The 17,744-nt window shown below is 46.3% G+C and overlaps 1 protein-coding gene across 1 annotated transcript in view; it reads left to right on the top strand.

Annotated features, from left to right (window-relative positions):
* Window positions 1-17,744, top strand: part of NIBAN1 (niban apoptosis regulator 1) — a 128,409-nt gene that overhangs the window by 97,872 nt on the left and 12,793 nt on the right. Inside the window, exons 6-10 of the mRNA XM_054037147.1 lie at window positions 375-490; window positions 15,286-15,390; window positions 15,478-15,640; window positions 16,698-16,885; window positions 17,166-17,327. Of these exons, the coding sequence (XP_053893122.1) occupies window positions 375-490; window positions 15,286-15,390; window positions 15,478-15,640; window positions 16,698-16,885; window positions 17,166-17,327 (734 nt within the window). The remainder of the gene's footprint in view (window positions 1-374; window positions 491-15,285; window positions 15,391-15,477; window positions 15,641-16,697; window positions 16,886-17,165; window positions 17,328-17,744) is intronic.

Raw genomic sequence — 17,744 nt, 5'->3', positions numbered from 1 at the left:
TAGCATACAAGAGCTAATATGTGCTAACATTACACTCTTCATTATGCTAGCTAAGACATGCTAACTTTAACATGCCTTTTATCCTAGGCAGAGTAGTTAGGAGTTTGTCAAGATAATTTTTTCTATATGTGTCATAACGAAGAAATGGGCAAATTAAATAATTAAGGACTAGACTTTTTAAGTGTGTTAACATGCAAGAGCCAACATCACACCTCTAAATTCTAGTCTAGACAAGGCCTGAAAGGAGATTGTGCCAAAGCATTCAGAAATTAGAGCTTGAGTAGAAGTATATAAAATAGAATCAGAAAAGATCTTTAAAAACACTCAGCACTCATTTACCAGTCAATTAACTTTGTTATTTCTTTTTTCTTTAGATTTTCTCAAGCAGACCACGTTTGACGCGCAGGCATTTTTAGAAGCTGTCCAGTTCTTCCGTCAGGAGAAAGGCCACTATGGGTCTTGGGAAATGATAACTGGCAATGAAATTCAGGTACAATAGAATCTCCCTTTCTTTGTCCATGATGGCTTTTGAGGATGGAGGAGGTAGTGAGAAAATGAAAGTTGTTTGAAGGAAACCTTGAGTAAAAAAAAAATCTTATATTTATATCTGTAAACAGACACAAAGCATGTACACCAAATTTATTCAATGTTCTATGCAGTGAATTTCCACTGCAAGTGAAAATACTTTGCAGTGTAGTTACAAAATGAGAGCCCAATCCTGCTATTGCCAGTCAATGAGCATGGGCCCCAATCCTGCAAAGACTTATGCTGGTGTTTTAACTTCATGCACTGTGAGCAATCCCACAGGACAACTTGCTGTGCATATAGTTAAGCACCTGTGTAAGTCTTTGCAAGATCTGGGGAACATAGTGCTTACTGTTGTGAAAAGTTTCACTGAAGTCAGTGGGATTAAGTAGTAAACAACCTACTCATTGGCTATGTCTACACTTACAGTGGCTGATGTACACTGCACATCACCCTAGCACAGGTGTAAATACCTGTGTAGATAGTGAGGCACTGCTTTGGCAAGTAAAGACATCAAGTCAGACCCCTACACTGCTCTCTACAGCTGTATATACACCCTACTCAGCTCTTTACTTGCCCAAGCTGTGCATCTCACATATGCACTGCTATTTTTAGAAGTGTAGGATCTTGCTGCTGGAACCTTTCTCCTTCAGCAGCAGAGCCTTTCCTTGCTTCAGGGAATTGTTGGAGCCTTTCCCTGCTGCCTCCTTCCTGCCAGAGCCTTTCACTGCTGTGTGTAGCTACACATCGCAGTGTGGACGCAGCCTGCTTTTCACTGCTGTATGTAGCTAGGTGAACTCTACATGCTGCCACCAGTGTAACAAGGCCTGTAACAAGTGTTTGTAGGATTGGACTCTACAATGTTTCTGTCCCTTCCCATTGCAATGATTTTGCAGGTAAAATACCTTCTTTTCCCTGTTGGTGCTGACTACGTTAATAACTGCACTAGTTTCCAATTGCTTTCTGTCTAGTGCCTCCAGATCCCACTGCAGAGGTTCATGCTGTCACACAATATATTTTATGGTGCTGAAATTTTTTAAATGTGCTATCTAGATTGCAGGAAATGAAAAATTATCTGGCTAATTAAAAATTCCCCAGGGAGATGCCTACTAGGAGGTTTTCAGTTGCTATTGCTCAGTGAAACTTGAATTGCACCTGTTTCTTTCCATACCGTAGGGTGGGTGTTTTCAAAATGGGTGATTTACCATGAGAGGGAGCATTTTGCAAGCTGGTAACAACTTCTCCAGTTGGGTCATTAGGAGGTGTTTGAAAAGAGGCTTAGATATAGAATATAAAAAACAGTGCAACAGTAGAGTGAAGTACCACAGTAGCCAATAGTAACACTTAGGCTTGGAAGTATTAGTTTTTTATCGTAAATGTCAATTTCACTGTACACTGAAAAAATATTTCCAGCAATAAGAATCAAAATTTACAGATAGGCAAGGTAAGAAACATACTGCTTGAAAACCTAGAGTTTGATTTAAGGATATTTACTTTGTTTATTCTGATGTGTGATGTTGACAATTTGTGCTCTAACAGTTATATAGCTTCAGCTTTTTGAATCTCAACATGTACTCATTAAATAATTATTGTCCAAATCCCACCTCCATAGTTTCCCACAATTGTGAAAAATTAAATAGATAAGAAAATGCTGAAAAATAATTGTCAAAAAATTAAAAAAACAAACTCTGCCAAGCCTAGTAATACTGTAATCATAAAAAAATTGTTGTGAAATATATACAATTTTAATTTTGAAATGAGGATAAGAAAAAACATTTTACTCATTTATGCAACTTAAATCTGTTGAGCAATAAAGGATATTTGCGGGAAAACAAGCTTATGTTTACAGCCTTAATGAGCTACTCTCACCCTCCACATCTTCCCCAGCTCTCCACCTATCATCCTAAACCTCTGTTTTGGTTCTGAGCATAGTGCCAGCTCCCACTGGGCTTGCCATAGCCCTAGCTCAGTAAAACTACTGCTGGGCCAAATCCTGATATCCTTTACTCAGGAAAAGATGCCATTGTCAACAGTGGCAGTAAATATGGACTGCAGGGTTTGACTGGTTCCAAAACTTTCTATAGGCCTTTGTATCTCATTGTCTGCAATTTTATATTAAAAATGCTTTAATGTAAAATCCAGGGAGTAGAGAGAGCACCTGTATTTCCAAATTATAGTGACAAATGGCTAGCCTAAGAATCAAAAGCCTAAAATAAATTTTAGGTCTACTACTTGGTGCCAGCCACCCCTCTCCATGGCAAAGTATGCACAGAAGAGCAAGGGTTGGAACAAGCCCTGAAAACAGCAAAAGTAGGGAGCATCAGTTTAGAAACATGGTGAGCTTCCCAGGAGCCTGCAGAAGCTCTGCCACAAGAACCTAGTGCATCTTGGGTATTGCAAGTTCCAGGGAAGAGATGAAGGTGAGGATCTGCCACTTTACACATTGTGTTCCCCTCTGGGCAGAAATTCACATGGAAGACATCATTGTCGTCCCCTTTACGAAATGTGCACTGGATGTGGGATCGGAACCTAGGGCTCAGGTTTAGCAAAGGGATGCAATAACACCACTGCCATTCTACTGGTGGGGAGGGGAGCCTAGAGAACAGCACAGAGGAGCAGGCCCACCTCCAGGATGCGTAAGGTTGGTGTCAGATTTCCGCAAGACTCCTTAGCCTCTGGGGCTTGAAAACCTTTTTCTTGTCCCACTGCAATGCTCCAACCCCCAACCCCCAAGGAGAGAATGGAACACCAGCTACCTGAAATCTTGGAGAATCTCTTTAGTATGCTTTTCCTCTCCTTCAGGAAGGAACTTTTAGTCTTGGGTGGATAAACTAGTAGATGCCACAGTTACTGTGACAAATGGTGAAACAGAGCATTGCATAGCAACAACCACAGTGGAACAAGCCAATGCGCTGCCTCATATAGCACTTAAAATGGATGGCTAAATTTAGGCTCCTAAGTCCATACTTGGACATCTAAAATAAATGGCTTAGAACACTGGTGTGAGTTGCATAACTCCAATGAGTTTACTGGCATTATTCCAGATATATTTCAGTATAACTCAGAGAATCTACCCCCTGATTACTGGTACTTTTCCCCCCTAGAAATGCTGAGTTGTCAACAGCTCTCATTGGCTTTAACGCTAGCTGCTGGGTGTTCATCACCCTTGAAAATCATGCCACTTATAGGGAAATGTAGGGGTCCATTGAGGAATTTGTGATTCAGGGTTTTGTCCTCACTAACCAGAATAATTCTGATAGGCTGCCGTGGAAGTTGTAGAAACAGGATGAAAATATATAAGTAGGGCTTAAATTCTTAGAGTATTTCTTGGAGACCCCATGCTCACCCCCCCACCCCAACATCCTATAAAAACTCCAGGGGGGTTGAAAATATTTACTGGAGCTCTTTTCCAGACAACACCCCAAATTTAAGCCCTGTGTATAACCATTATCTACTCATGCTTTGGTGTCAGGAGTCAAGGTTCCCTGATATCAACTAATAGGAAATCCCTTAGCATCAAGGAACCCCCATCCTGCCCACCAAAGGGTTAAGAGGATAGTATTCTCTGACAGGTTTGAAAAGTTTGTTTTGAGTCATGAAACCGTTACAATGTTAGTTTTGTTATCTTTTTCTACTCATAACCTATATATCTTCATCAAGAGAACCTTCATCAGAGGACTTCAGAATAGTTACATCATCATCTTCTTAGGCTAGGTCTACACTGCCCGCCTGAATCGGCGGGTAGAAATCGACCTCTCGGGGATCGATTTATCGCGTCCTGTTGGGACGCGACAATCGATCCCCAAATCGGAGCTCTTACTCCACCAGCGGAGGTGGGAGTAAGTGCCGCCGACAGAAAGCCGCAGAAGTCGATTTTGCCGCCGTCCTCACAGCGGGGTAAGTCGGCTGCGATACTTCGAATTCAGCTATGCTATTCACGTAGCTGAATTTGCGTATCTTAAATCGACTCCTCCCTGTAGTGTAGATGTACCCTTAGTAATGAATACTAGGAGTACTGTATAGTGAGTTCTCAAAGTAAGTGCTTTGACAAAGTAGAATAATTGTTTTAGGCAAATATCCAAGCTAAGTGAATGGTTTGGAACAATCAGACTACAAGTTTGTTGCTATTTAAAAAAACAAAAAACTGCAGAATGCTAGTTAATACGTTCATTGACATCCTGATTACTTGTTATGACACACAATATTGCCAGTATTGATCGAAGCTGTCCTTAACTTTCCTGTTCTGCTTAGGTATTGCAAAACATATACATAGGCTTGGAAGAAATAGATTTTTATCAGTAAATGTTATGTGACAAAGTCAGGCCAGACAGCTGCAGGAGGGTCTGGGAAAACAGGTATGTTAGCCCTAAAATGCTAAAGGCCCTTTTTCCTATAAGCTGGGAAGGGGTTACTTCAGGTCAGTTAGTGACACCTGAGTCCAAAGGCTGCCTGAAACCTGTTAAAATCTCTCTCCTGGTGAGAACGGGGGGAGAGAGAAACTGCTCCAAAGCTGGAGGTAGCAGGGAGATAGATTTCTCCAGTGTGAGACTGTGCTCCTCCCCATAGGGGGGGCATCCTGTAGCAAGGTCAAGCACTCACCACTGTGGCACCTCCTGCTGGTCATCTTGGGAATTAGCTCTCCAGCATACAGAGTGCCTCCTACTGGCCAGTGTATGGCCTGGCGCTGGTGCCCCCCATGTCCCTCCTGGATCCCAGGACCCCTTTACCCTGGGATTCTGTCCCCCAGCAGTCCCCACACTCTGGATCTCCCCTCCCAGAGAAACCCCAACCCCCTATCCCCACCTTGCCTCAGTGGCTACTGCCAGTCATCATCTAGCCCCCTTTCCCTGGGGCAGACTGCAGTCAATAATGGCCACTCATCATTGGCAAAGGGACAGGACCTGCTGCCTTTGCCTTTCCCTGGGCTGCCCCTCTGCAGCCCCAGTAACTTTGTAGGCCTTAACCAAGGCATCAGCCTGGGGAGTTGCCAGGCTGGAGCTCCCCAGCTCTTTTACCCTTCCCCCGCACTGCTCAGCCTCAGGTACCCTTGCTCCTTCAGGCAGCTAGACCCTTCTCTCTCCAAAGAGAGACTCTACCTTTTACCCCAGAGCCCTTCTTATACTGGCCCATCCGGGCCCTGATTGGCTGCCTCAAATCTGCCCATGATTGGATCCCCCGGGGCAGCCCTTTCCCAAGGCTGTTTTAACCTCTTCAGGGTCAGAGCGGGGTGACTGCTCTGCTACACACCCAAAATCCAGTGCCTGTTTAGGGGAAGGACTGATAACCTGGGGCCAGCGACAGGACAGCACCTGCCCCAGTGAGAGGGTCAGGGAAAGGTATTCCCCTTTTGTTTTGGTGTGTTATAGACTTTTTCCCTTTGTTTGGCAGAGGAGTACTCCTCAGGTCTGTCCTGAGACCTACCGGGAAGGCTCTGAGAAACAAACCCCGAAGAGGGAAGACAGACATGTTCCAGAATTGGGGGCTGATTTACCCCAGGCCCTGTCCCTGCCAGAGGAGGGAGTGCTAAGTCTGGCGAGGCAGAAGGGGAGCCTTGCCACAGTTTATAAATATTGATTTCTCTGTATGTGCACAAACTGACAAAAAAATACTGCCATCGATGATCATCAAAATTTACAGATAGGCAAAGTAAGAAAAATGCTGTTTGAGAGCTTACTAGAGTTTGAATTAAGGATATTTACTGTGTTTTGACATGATGTTGACAATTTGTGTTTTAAAAGTTATAAAACTTTAACTTTTTAATCACAGCATTTTCTGTCATTAAATAATTGTCTGACCCTCCTCCCATAATTAGCTGCAACTGTGAAAATTTAAGTAGATTAAAAATTAAAAATGCTTAAACAGACCCATAATTTTATACAGCTGTGAAAATTTAAATCAATAAAAGTCTATACAGATGCTTAAAAATAAACATCAGTATCTGTTGAATTTTTTTTTTTAAAAAGATCAATTCTGCCAAGCCTATAATATACAGTAAGACAAATACTCAACATCTCCCACTGACATATGAAATACTCTTGTGCACCCTTAAAATTCCCTGGTTACGTTTTTGTTTTGTTGCTTACATCATTTTATAATGATACATGGGATTGTTGACAAAACATTAAAGCATGACAAATACAAAAGGTAAAGGAATACTTTGCGGGGTACTGGGTTGAGGGCTGTGGCAGTATAAGTTTGAGATGATGTGGGTCTACATATTAGACCTGATTCACCAGTGTGCTAGTCTGGTTTTACACTAGTGTAACTTCAATGATACATCAATGTAAAGTGGAGTCATACAGTGGTGAATTAAGCTCACTGTTTTTATAAAAGTTAAATCAATGAGTTGTCTTTGAGTGATTGCTCATATCGATTCCAATTAAGTGTGCGCACGCTGCATGCACAGTTGTTGGAAAGTTTTTCCCCTAGCAGCACCCGTCAGGTCAGCTGTGGAGCCCCCTGGAGTGGTGCCTCCATAGTGCTCTATATATGACCCCGCTGACCCGGCACCTCCTCAGTTCCTTCTTACCGCCAGTAATGGTCATTGGAACAGTGGCATCTTGCTCAGCAAGCTCTCCATGTTTCCCTAGCTTCTATCTACTTTAGTGTTTGTCTTCCTTAGTTACTTTAGTTAGTTATTAGTTAGTGTTGTGTTAATAGTTCGCTGTTGGGAGTGGGGGGTTCCCCTCCAACCCAACTGCACTCCCCCTGGGCACTCAGGGCATGCCTAAGTCCCAGGGGTTCAAACCCTGCAAATCCTGCAACAAGCCTATGCCAACAGGCGTCCCCCACAACATTTGCTTAAAGTGTCTGGGGGAAACGCATCAGGCGGATAAGTGCAGGATTTGCAAAGGGTTTCACCCAAGAATGAAAAAGGAGCGGGATTTTAGACTGAAGCAGCTCCTTATGGAGGTGGTACTTCGACCACAACCAGCAACGGCGTGGCAGGACCCAGCACCGTGCATAGTGCCCTGGCATCGGTCACGGAGACAGCACTGTGGAAGGACTGTGGACGAGACGTGCAGCACCGCCGCTCTCCGGTGTGGAAACAGTCGGAGACGACTCTGCACCAGTCCCATACCCCGGGTTAGAAGCGGCACCGGAAACAAGGGAGAGATGGTTCCCCGACTTCAGGACCCACCTCCTCAGAACCAGCCAATGGGGCACATCCCAGGGAGGAGCACCCAGTGCCAAAAACTTCAGAGCAGGCACTGTCGACTTCGGTTCTGCAAGGGGGACTGTTGAGTCCGGTGCAATTGGACTCACCATGTCAGGTGGTGGAGGAGGTACAACTGCCTTCCACCCCAGACACATTTGAGGCTGTGAGAGACCTCACAGACATGATGGCACCATGGTCCCCGGCCCTTCGTGCCAAGCCTCTGATGCCACAGCGTGCAGCACCGTCCCGCGGAAAACCTGCAATGCTCTGCCTGTCGGCGCGATACCGCTCGGAGTCCCGGCGCCAATCAGACTCGTGGCACCGGTCACAATCACAGCACTGATTGCACTCACGGCACCGCTCCAGTCCCGCCAGCGCTCCTGTTCGCGGTGATAATCGCTGTTGTGCAACAGGTCCCGGCACAGTCCGTCTCAGCACCATTCCGTGTCATCGCACACACCCCACTTGTGGTGCTGTTCCCCAGCCTCGCGGCACCGCTCCCCAGCCCAACAGCACTCGGCACCACCCTGGCCCTCGCACTCTAGGTCCCCCGTCTTTGGGCTCAGAGACGGGGTCTAAATATTTGGAGCAGGCCCCATGCAAGTTGGCCCTGGGCAGACCAGACATAGGTGTGGCACCCTGGCCGGCACAGTGGCAGGGGCCAATGCAGTGGGCATTTTGGACCCCTTGGGCATACCACCAGGCCCAGGTCACCCAGTCCAGGGGTTCCCATTCGATGGTGTCCAAGGCGGCGGCCAGTCGTCCCACCCTGAGCGATGTGGAGAAGTTACCAGTCCTACCACCTCCTCTGGAATCCACCCCTGTTCCTGAGCCTGACCTTGGGGTGGCTGACCCTGGATTAGAGACAGGACAAGAGGTACCAGAAGACCAGTAAGGTCAGGAGGAGCCAGTTCCCCCTCTGGCCTCCTCATCTTCCTCCCCGGACGAGACTGTGATGGGCACCTCCACCTCCAGGCCTCCCCCTATAGCTAGCCGGGCCCACCAGGAACTCCTACGCAGGGTGGCACGAAATATGAACCTGCAGGCCGAGGAGGTGGTAGAGTCTGTGGACCCTATGGTGGATATCCTGGTACTGAAGGGACCATCTAGGGTGGCTCTATCACTCTTCAGAACTATACAGGCCAATGCAAAGACCATTTATCAGACTCCAGACTCCATGCCGCCAAGGCGGTGGAAGGGAAATATTTCATCCCCACTAAAGAGTCTGAATACCTCTTCATACACCCACAGCCCTGTTCCTTAGTGGTGGCTGTAGTGAATGAGAAGGAGAGGCAGGGACAGCAAGCCCCAGCACCTAAGTCCAAGGTTGCCAAGCGCCTGGATTTATTCGGACACAAAGTATACTGCACAGGGGGCTTACAACTCAGGATTGCCAATCAGCAGGCAATCCTGAGGAGATACAACTTCAACTCCTGGAACGCAATGCTGAAGTTTAAGGAATTGATACCAGCAGATTCCAAAGAGGAGTTTGGGGCTATTATCAAGAAGGGCAAGGCAGTGGCACGGACCCCACTGGATGCTGCGGACTTGGCAGTACACACCTTGTCCTCAGGAATCGCCATGAGGTGTAGCTCATGGCTGCAGGCCTCGGAGCTTCCGCCTGATGTTCAACAAACTATGCAGGACCTGCCTTTCGATGGGTCTGTTTGCTGAACAGATGGACTCCAGGCTGCATAGCCTAAAGGATTCCAGGGCTACAATGAAATCTTTGGGTATGCACACCCTGCCAACCCAAAAAAAGCTCTTTAAGCCCCAACCGCAGCAACTGTGGTCATATCCTCCTTGGCCAAGGCAGGATCCCTACAGACGCAGGGGCAGAAATGGCTGGCGCAAGCCCTCCCATCTTCTGTTTGGGCTGGGCCAGGGTCCGACTAAACATTCGTCAGGTTCAAAGCAGTCATTTTGAAGGTGCGCACCAGGACTGAGCACCTGTCTCAACACCAGATCCTTCCCCATGTTTTCTGAACCGTCTATCCCACTTCTATCGTGCTTGGTCCCAAATAACATCGGACCATGCTGGGTTTTTCACATGGGAGGAGTAGGCTATTCTCTCCAATTCTGCTCTTTCCCTCTCTCCCACTCCCCTTCCCTATTCCTCTTCAGGGACCCTTCTCACAAGCAGCTCCTTATCAGGAGGTGCAGTCACTCCTCACCATAGGAGCGGTGGAGGAGGTTCCTCAGGGGCTAAGGGGCAAGGGATTCTATTCCTGTTATTTCCTAATCCCCAAAGCAAAGGGGGGTCTCCGACCCATTCTAGACCTGTGAGGACTCAACAAATTCATGGTGAAGTTGAAGTTCTGTATGGTCTCCCTGAGCACGATTATCCCTTCCCTGGATCCAGGAGACTGGTACGCCGCCCTCAACATGAAAGACTTGTACTTTCACATAGCCATTTGCCCCACACACAGGTGATTTCTAAGGTTTGTGGTCGACCCACAAACACTGTCAGTTCATGGTCCTCCCATTTGGTCTGTTGACAGCCCCCTGAGTTTTCACCAAGTACATGTCAGTCGTAGCAGCCTTCCTTCGCAAGAGACAGGTGCAGGTACACCCCGACCTTGACGACTGGCTGCTCAGGGGGTGCACCAGGGAGCAGGTGGAATCTCAGGTCCGGTTCGTCAGATCCGCTCTCAGAGACTGGGCCTCCTCCTCAATGTGAACAAGTCAACCTTGTCTCCGACCCAGAGAATAGAGTTCATTGGAGCAGTGCTGGACTCGGTGCAGGCAAGAGCGTTTTTGTCAGAGACACGATTCCAAGCCATGTTGAACATCATTCAAGACCTCAGGCGATTCCTGACCACTACTGCAAGGGTTTACCTATATCTCCTTGGCCACATGGCAGCCTGCACTTATGTGGTCTGTCATGCCAGGCTGAGGCTCAGACCCCTACAGGTGTGGCTTGCGTTGGCCTATCGCCCAGGACGCAGCAACCTGGTCTTAGTAGTAACGGTATCAGAGCACGTACTCGAGTTCCTCCAATGGTCTCTTGACCCTCAGATGGTGTGCAAGGGAGTCCCCTTCAACAGCCCCCAGCCCGCCTTGTCCCTGGTAATGGACACATCAGCTCTGGGTTGGGAGATCAACAAACGCAGGACTATGGTCTCAGGACGAGCTCTCCCTTCATATCAACATCAAGGAGCTCAGGGTGGTACGCCCAGCATGCCAAACTTTTTGGACCAGGTTGCAAGGCCAGTGCGTGGCAATGAGGACAGACAACACCACTGCCTTTTTTTACATCAACAAGCAAGGTGGAGCCCATTCCTCCCCCTGTGTCAAGAAGCCCTCAGGTTCTGGGAGTTCTGCATAGCCCACTCCATTCACCTGGAAGCATCCTATCTCCCAGGGGCTCAGAACGACCTGGCAGACCACCTCAGCAGATTGTTCTGCAATCATGAGTGGTCCGTCCGTCCAGACATCATACACTCTATCTTCCAAAGGTGGGGGTTTCCCCAGGTCAATCTGTTTGCACCCCGCAGCAACAGGACATGTGCAATGTTCTGCTCCTTCCAGAATCACAGCCCGAGCTCAGTCACAGACATGTTTCTGCTACCCTGGGGAGACTGCCTGTTGTACACCTTTCCCTCATTCCCTCTTGTACACGAGGTCTGCAGGGACAGAGCAGAGGTAATCCTGGTGGCCCCGGTGTGGCCTCGATAACACTGGTACACCACACTCCTGGAATTGTCAGTGGACACCCTGATTGCATTGCCACTCCACCCCAACCTGATCACTCAGGACCACGGTCACCTGCTCCACCCAAACCTCAAGTCCCTCCATCTCACAGCTTGGAAGCTTCATGGTTAAATCTCATGGAACTTCTGTGCTCGGAACCTGTATGGGAGGTCCTACTTGGCAGCAGGAAACCATCCACCAGGGCCACTTATCTATCTAAGTGGAAAAGGTTCGTTTGCTGGTGTGCCCAGCGTCACACACTTCCACTCCAGGTGCCTATACCACTCATCCTAGAGTACCTCCTACACCTAAAACAACAAGACCTGGCAGCGCCATCCATCAAGGTTCACCTCACTGCTATCTCGGCTTTCCACCCAGGAGTATCTGGACGCTCTGTATTTGCCAACCCCATGGTGTGACATTTTCTCAAGGGCCTGGAACACCTCCATCCCCATATTAGACAGCTAGTCCCTGCATGGAACTTTAACTTGATCCTCTCCAAACTAATGGGACCCCCATTTGAACCGCTAGTGACTTGCTCCCTTCTCTATCTATCGTACAAGGTAGCTTTTCTGGTCGCCATTACCTCAGCAAGGTGGGTGTCTGAGTTAAAGGTCCTCACCTCTGACCCACCTTACACAGTTTTCCACAAGGATAAGGTGTAACTTAGGCCTCAATCAGCCTTTCTTCCTAAGGTTGTGTCAATTTTCATACGAGACAAGACATATACCTACCCATTTTCTATCCTAAGCCTCATGCCAGTAACCGCAAGCAGAGACTGCACTCTCTGGTTGTTAGGCGGGCGCTGACCTTCTACATCGAATGCACTAAGCCGTTCAGAAAGTTGAACCAGCTATTCATAGTGGTGGCTGACCGAATGAAAGGACTCCCGGTATCATCACAAAAAATATCTTCCTGGATCATGTCCTGCATCCGCACATGCTACGAGTTGGCCAAAATCCCAGCCCTGACATTTACGGCACACTCCACAAGGGTACAGGCTTCATCAACGGCATTCCTGGCCCAGGTCCCGATCCAAGAAATCTGCAGGGCAGCGACTTGGTCCTTGGTGCATACAGGAGCGGCACCAGGGTTTTTGCCGCCCTAGGCGGCAGCGCTCCTCCTCAGAGCATTCGGTGGCGGGGGTCCTTCTGCTCCACATCTTCGGGGCGCTTCGGTGGCGGGTCCCAGAGCAAGTGAAGGACCCGCCGCCGAAGTGCCCTGAAGACACAGAGCGGAAGGACCCCCACCGCCGAATTGCCGCTGGGGACGGCAAAATGCTGCCCCCCAAATCCTGCCGCCCTAGGCGACCGCCTAGGGTCATCTAGTGGAAGTGCCCTGGGTGCATATGTTCACCTCTCATTATCCCATCGTCCAGCATGCTAAAGATGATGCAGCTTTTGGCAGAGCAGTGCTCCAATGAGCGATTCCATAACTCCAACCCCACCACCTAGGTAAGGCTTGGGAGTCATCTAATTGGAATCGATATGAGCACTTGAAGAGAGAACGGTTATTCACCTTCTCGTAACTATTGTTCTTTGAGACCTGTTGCTCATATCCATTCCAAACCCACCCGCCTTCCCCTCTGTTGGAGTAACCGTCAAGAAGGAACTGAGGAGGTGCCGTGTCGGCAGGGTCATATATAGTGCACTATGGAGGTGCCACTCCGGGGGTGCCACAGCCGACCCGATGGGTGCTGCTAGGGGAAAAACTTTCCGACAACTGTGCATGCAGCGCACAGACACCTAACTGGAATGGATATGAGCAACACATCTCGAAGAACAACTGTTACGAGAAGGTGAGTAACCATTCTTTTTGTTGGGGCCCCTAAAGTATACCTTTCATTAAAGGAATATGAATCCAATCTAACGTTTCTTAAAAAGGTAACTTTTACATACACTGAACAATGCGAATTTGAAGGTATTTGGTCACTATGAAGATTGTTACTGCCTATTATTTGATCATGACATCCCAGCTTTTGTGTGCATTAATGAAACCTTTCTGGATGACCTTGCAGGACCTTTTCTTAGATCAGTTATTTCCTGATATGTACTTGGTTCAGCATAGTTGAATCTGACTTTGATATTTAAATTGTAAGATACTTGTGGCAGCAAACAACATGTTTTCATATGTATCTGTAAACCATCTAGCACATGTTTGGTAAATAACAAAATTCCCAGACAAAGACTTTATGAAGATAGAGTAAAGAATGAGAAGAACAGATCAATAACTTAAAAGTTAAAATCCTTAGAAGAACATTGTAGTTGTGGGGGCTGGAAAGGGAAATCTTTGAATTTCTGGTTCTAAGTTAAAGCACAACATGGAAATTTGCAGCTACTGCTATTCCATCATATTGTTGCCTCTTTTTGACCTGAGCCATTAGTCAAGGTTTGGGGCCCTGGGATGTTTCAGCTGGAAGTAGAAATTTGTGATAGGTATTTCTTTGGTGCAGATTTGCTTATTTACAAAGAATGTACAAAGTCCTGTCTTTCTGAACGCAGGAGGAACCAAGAACAAAAGGAACAGTTTCTTAGCTTACTGCCCTGAAGCCTCTTTATCTAATACCAGACCCAAAACCTCTCTCTAGCTTTTTCCAGGGTCACACTGTGCTCACAGGCTTCTGCTTGGCTTACCTTGCCTCTTTGCTTCTCCCTCTTTCTCTGTTCTTGTCTGTGACCTCAGTATCTCTGTGGTCTCTCACACTCCCATACACACCTAGCCAAAGCAATACTCAGCCCAAAAGCTCCCAGGCAGGGTCACACACACCTTTTTCTCTTAGGAAGGGCTTATGTTTAAAGTTATGTTGATTGAAGATTGAGTTCGCACCTATCAACCTCAATGGGATTATAACCTATCCCATAGCAAGGTTTCACCTAGCTCATAATGGTATTAATTATCATCATGACCTTAAATGTGTGTTCTTCCTCCATAAAATCCAATTTTGGAGCGACTGCTATTCTCTCAAGGCTCAGCCTGGAGTTACTATTTTTTTATGGGCTATGCTGTGAGTCACTGGAAAAATAAATCAGTATTGATGGTGTAAGCACTGGGGTAGCATTAACTCATTCCAAGATTAGACTGAGTTTGTGAACTCTGTTTCCATTTACATCCTGCTCACATACCAGTTCTTCCTCCATTTTGACTTGCTGAGATAATGCTCACCAAAAACAGTCCTTGGATTCCCCACATTGGTATATTTATATCTTCTTTTGTTGGGCCCAGCATCCCTTAGAAACACTTTTTAGTAGGGTTATCCAGCCTTAGGTGCACCCTTCAGCCAGTAATTCTGTAGAATAGGCTCTCCACCGTGGTGACCCCTGCAGGACAGCTAGCAGTGGCCGAGAATGCAGACAGCTTGGGGCAATGGCAGCATGAGATCCAAGGCTTCCCTCTGAACCTTTATCAAAATGCACCACTTTCATCTTGTAAATATTTTAGTCCAGGTCTTCAGCTGATGTAAATCACAGTAGCTCCAGTGACTTTCCCCAGCAGAGGATCCAGCCTTTTATCTTTAAAACCATGTAGTAAGTTTTAGGAAAGAAAATCGTGATCTGCAGTGTTTTAATAGATCTATGGCCCACATAGTCACATTTCTTGTCTCTTACTACGGTCGATAGCAAATGCGTCAGAGGAAAGCATAAAGGTCCTGTTTCTCTCCTCTTCCCCTGCCCTGCCCTCCTCCCCCAAGTGTAACTGAAGTGCCAAAAAATGGTCTTTCAATTTGAATGCAATCAATTAATCTTAACATTGTGAAAACTATATTTTGAGAAGATGTCTTGGCTACCTAGAATAGCAAAACAGTTATGTAATATTTGAGGCTACCCACATTTGAAAATGTAGCACAAGTGCAGTGTTCAGCAGAAGGGTGAGGACTGAAAATGTCATTCTGTTTTTTTTTAACCTTGTAGATCTTGAGCAACCTTGTGATGGAGGAGCTCCTGCCTAACCTTCAGACCATGCTCCTGCCTAAAATGAAAGGAAAGAGGAATGATAAGAAGAGGGTTTGGTTTGCGGTAAGTACTGTCCTTTGCACAACTCTTGTCTTGCATAGCAATTGTCCAATGCGCTAGTCCATGCATACTTCTATTTTTTGTTTTTAGATTGTAGAAGAAACATACAATCTGGTCCAGGAGCAGGTTTCAGAAGGATTAAACACCTTGAAGGAAGAATGTAAAGATCTTACAAAGAATCTAGAAGGAACCATTCGTTCAGACATGGATCAGATTTTGAACTCAAAGAACTATTTAGCTGGAAAAATCAAAGGTTAGTGGGGATAAAAAAAACAACCTCCTCTCCCCATGTCTCACTATTCTGGAGCTGTTCTTCAGAATTACCTATTGCCCTCACGTGCTTGAATTATCAAGTGCCCACTGGTTTGGGTGCCCGACTTGAGACTCTGATTTACAGAAAGTGCTGAGCACCTGTAGCTTCCACAGTCTTCAGTGGGAATTGTGAATGCTTAGCCCTTCTCAATATCAGAGGCCAGGTATTTCAAACTGGATTCCTGGAAGTGGAGGCAACCCAAATCACCAGCCACTTTTGAAAATTTTGATTAGAATGGCTAATTCTGCTTTCAGTTTCACCTGTACAACATTATATGATGAAGATATAGGTTACACAAGCACAACCAAAAGCAGAATATGGCCTACACGCTCCACAGTGGAAGTTTTGCTTAAGCGATAAATGTCTATAGTGCTGAAACATATTTAAAACAAATGGCTTATTGAGTAATTTAAAACTCGTATGATGTGAGCGATTATAGTTTTGTAATGAATATGTAAATTAACATAAAAAGTAGACAAAACATTAGCTTATGCTGCCGAAGCACGCTTTTTAGAAACCATAGATGACAAGAAATAGATGAAGATTTAGGCAATTATTTTCAAAAAGCTTGGAGCATTTCTCTTTAGGGAACTCTTTTCTGCAAAGGAGTGTAGATTGTTTTCCTTGATGTGTAAAGTTCCCTGTTTAATTAACATGTAGTACAGTGTACCTTAGGTCACAATGACCATGCTATTTACAAACATCCCAGTGCTTGCCAATGCCTGCCTATATTTCTTCTTCTTCGCTCACAATGTATCCAATCCACTATAATTTGGCAGGAATGACTAGGAAAAAATATCTTTAAATTGTCATTTAAACTCCACAAACTCTTCCCTTCCTTACCCAAGTCATATTTGAGGAGGACACGTGTCATAAATGGCTCTGTGAAAAGTATTCTGATAGAACTCATTCTACAGTCTGTAGCCCTTTCATTTAGATTCTTCAGTCTAACACCTGGTGGCCTAAAACACGTCTGTCTGATTCTTTAATACCTCAGCAACAGTCTCCGAGCCTGCTGAGAAGTGCTGCATGGAGAATATCCAGCCATTTTTGCCTTCCATATTGGAAGAGCTCATGGGCCCAGTGAGCTCTGGATTCAGTGAAGTCCGTTTGCTCTTTGAAAAAGAAGTTAATGAGATCAGCCAGGACTTCCAGAAGACAAATGATGCCACAAAGCTGAAGGAAGTAAGAAAAGAAGTCTTGGTTCTTTTTTACACTCTCACATGTTATAAAAATTCTCTATATAGATCTTAACTGACAATAGCTATATTGGCTCCACAGAGCCAAACAGGTATAAATTCCTGTTTTGCTCAGTTAAATAGTCATCTGACTCAGACACACAGAGTGCAATAGATTGAATAATGATTTGCCATAATCAATTGTGTGACCATCACTAAATTTCTATATTAAGAATCCATCTCAGTTTGCTTTCTTTGTAAAATATTTTTTTCCCACTGGAATACAGAATTTGAAGCAGCTGATGAACCTGCCATTCAACTCTGTGAAAATGGAACCTTGCTATCTGAAAGTCAATCTCCTCCAGGAACAACTCCAGGACCTCAAGAGCCGCTTCAAATTCTACCATATTGATTTTGTGGTTCAGAGGACGCAGAACTTCATGCAGGAGGTACTGTAAGATCCATTTTTCCACTTTGGAAGAACAGAATAGGTTTGCCCATCTGCTCTGCTTCAAAGTAGTCTTGATAGGGAGTTATGCACTGTAGTAGTTTTGGGCTGCGATTCGGCCCTCAGCGGGGGGGAGCCCACCACCTCGCTACAGTCAGAAAAGAGCCCCAAGCCCTCAATCAGGGTGGGGCAGTAATCACACAGTCAGGCAAATACCCAGGCCTTTAAGCAGGGGCTGGGTCAGAGTTTGTAGCAGCCCAGGCCCTAGGTCAGGGTGGGGCAATAATCAAATAGTCAGGCAGGCACCCAGCCTCTCTAGGCCAGGGGAAAAAGGGGGAGTCTACCACCCAAGGAATGGGTGGTAGGGAGGACGCAGGCCCTCCCACTCCACTGCGTCCCAGCCTGGGGCCCTAGCAGC

This window comes from Malaclemys terrapin, chromosome 8 (assembly GCF_027887155.1).
Source record: "Malaclemys terrapin pileata isolate rMalTer1 chromosome 8, rMalTer1.hap1, whole genome shotgun sequence".
Lineage (NCBI taxonomy): Eukaryota > Metazoa > Chordata > Testudines > Emydidae > Malaclemys > Malaclemys terrapin.
The sequence above is the reverse complement of the archived record's forward strand: the minus strand, read 5'-3'. Positions and strand labels throughout refer to the sequence as shown.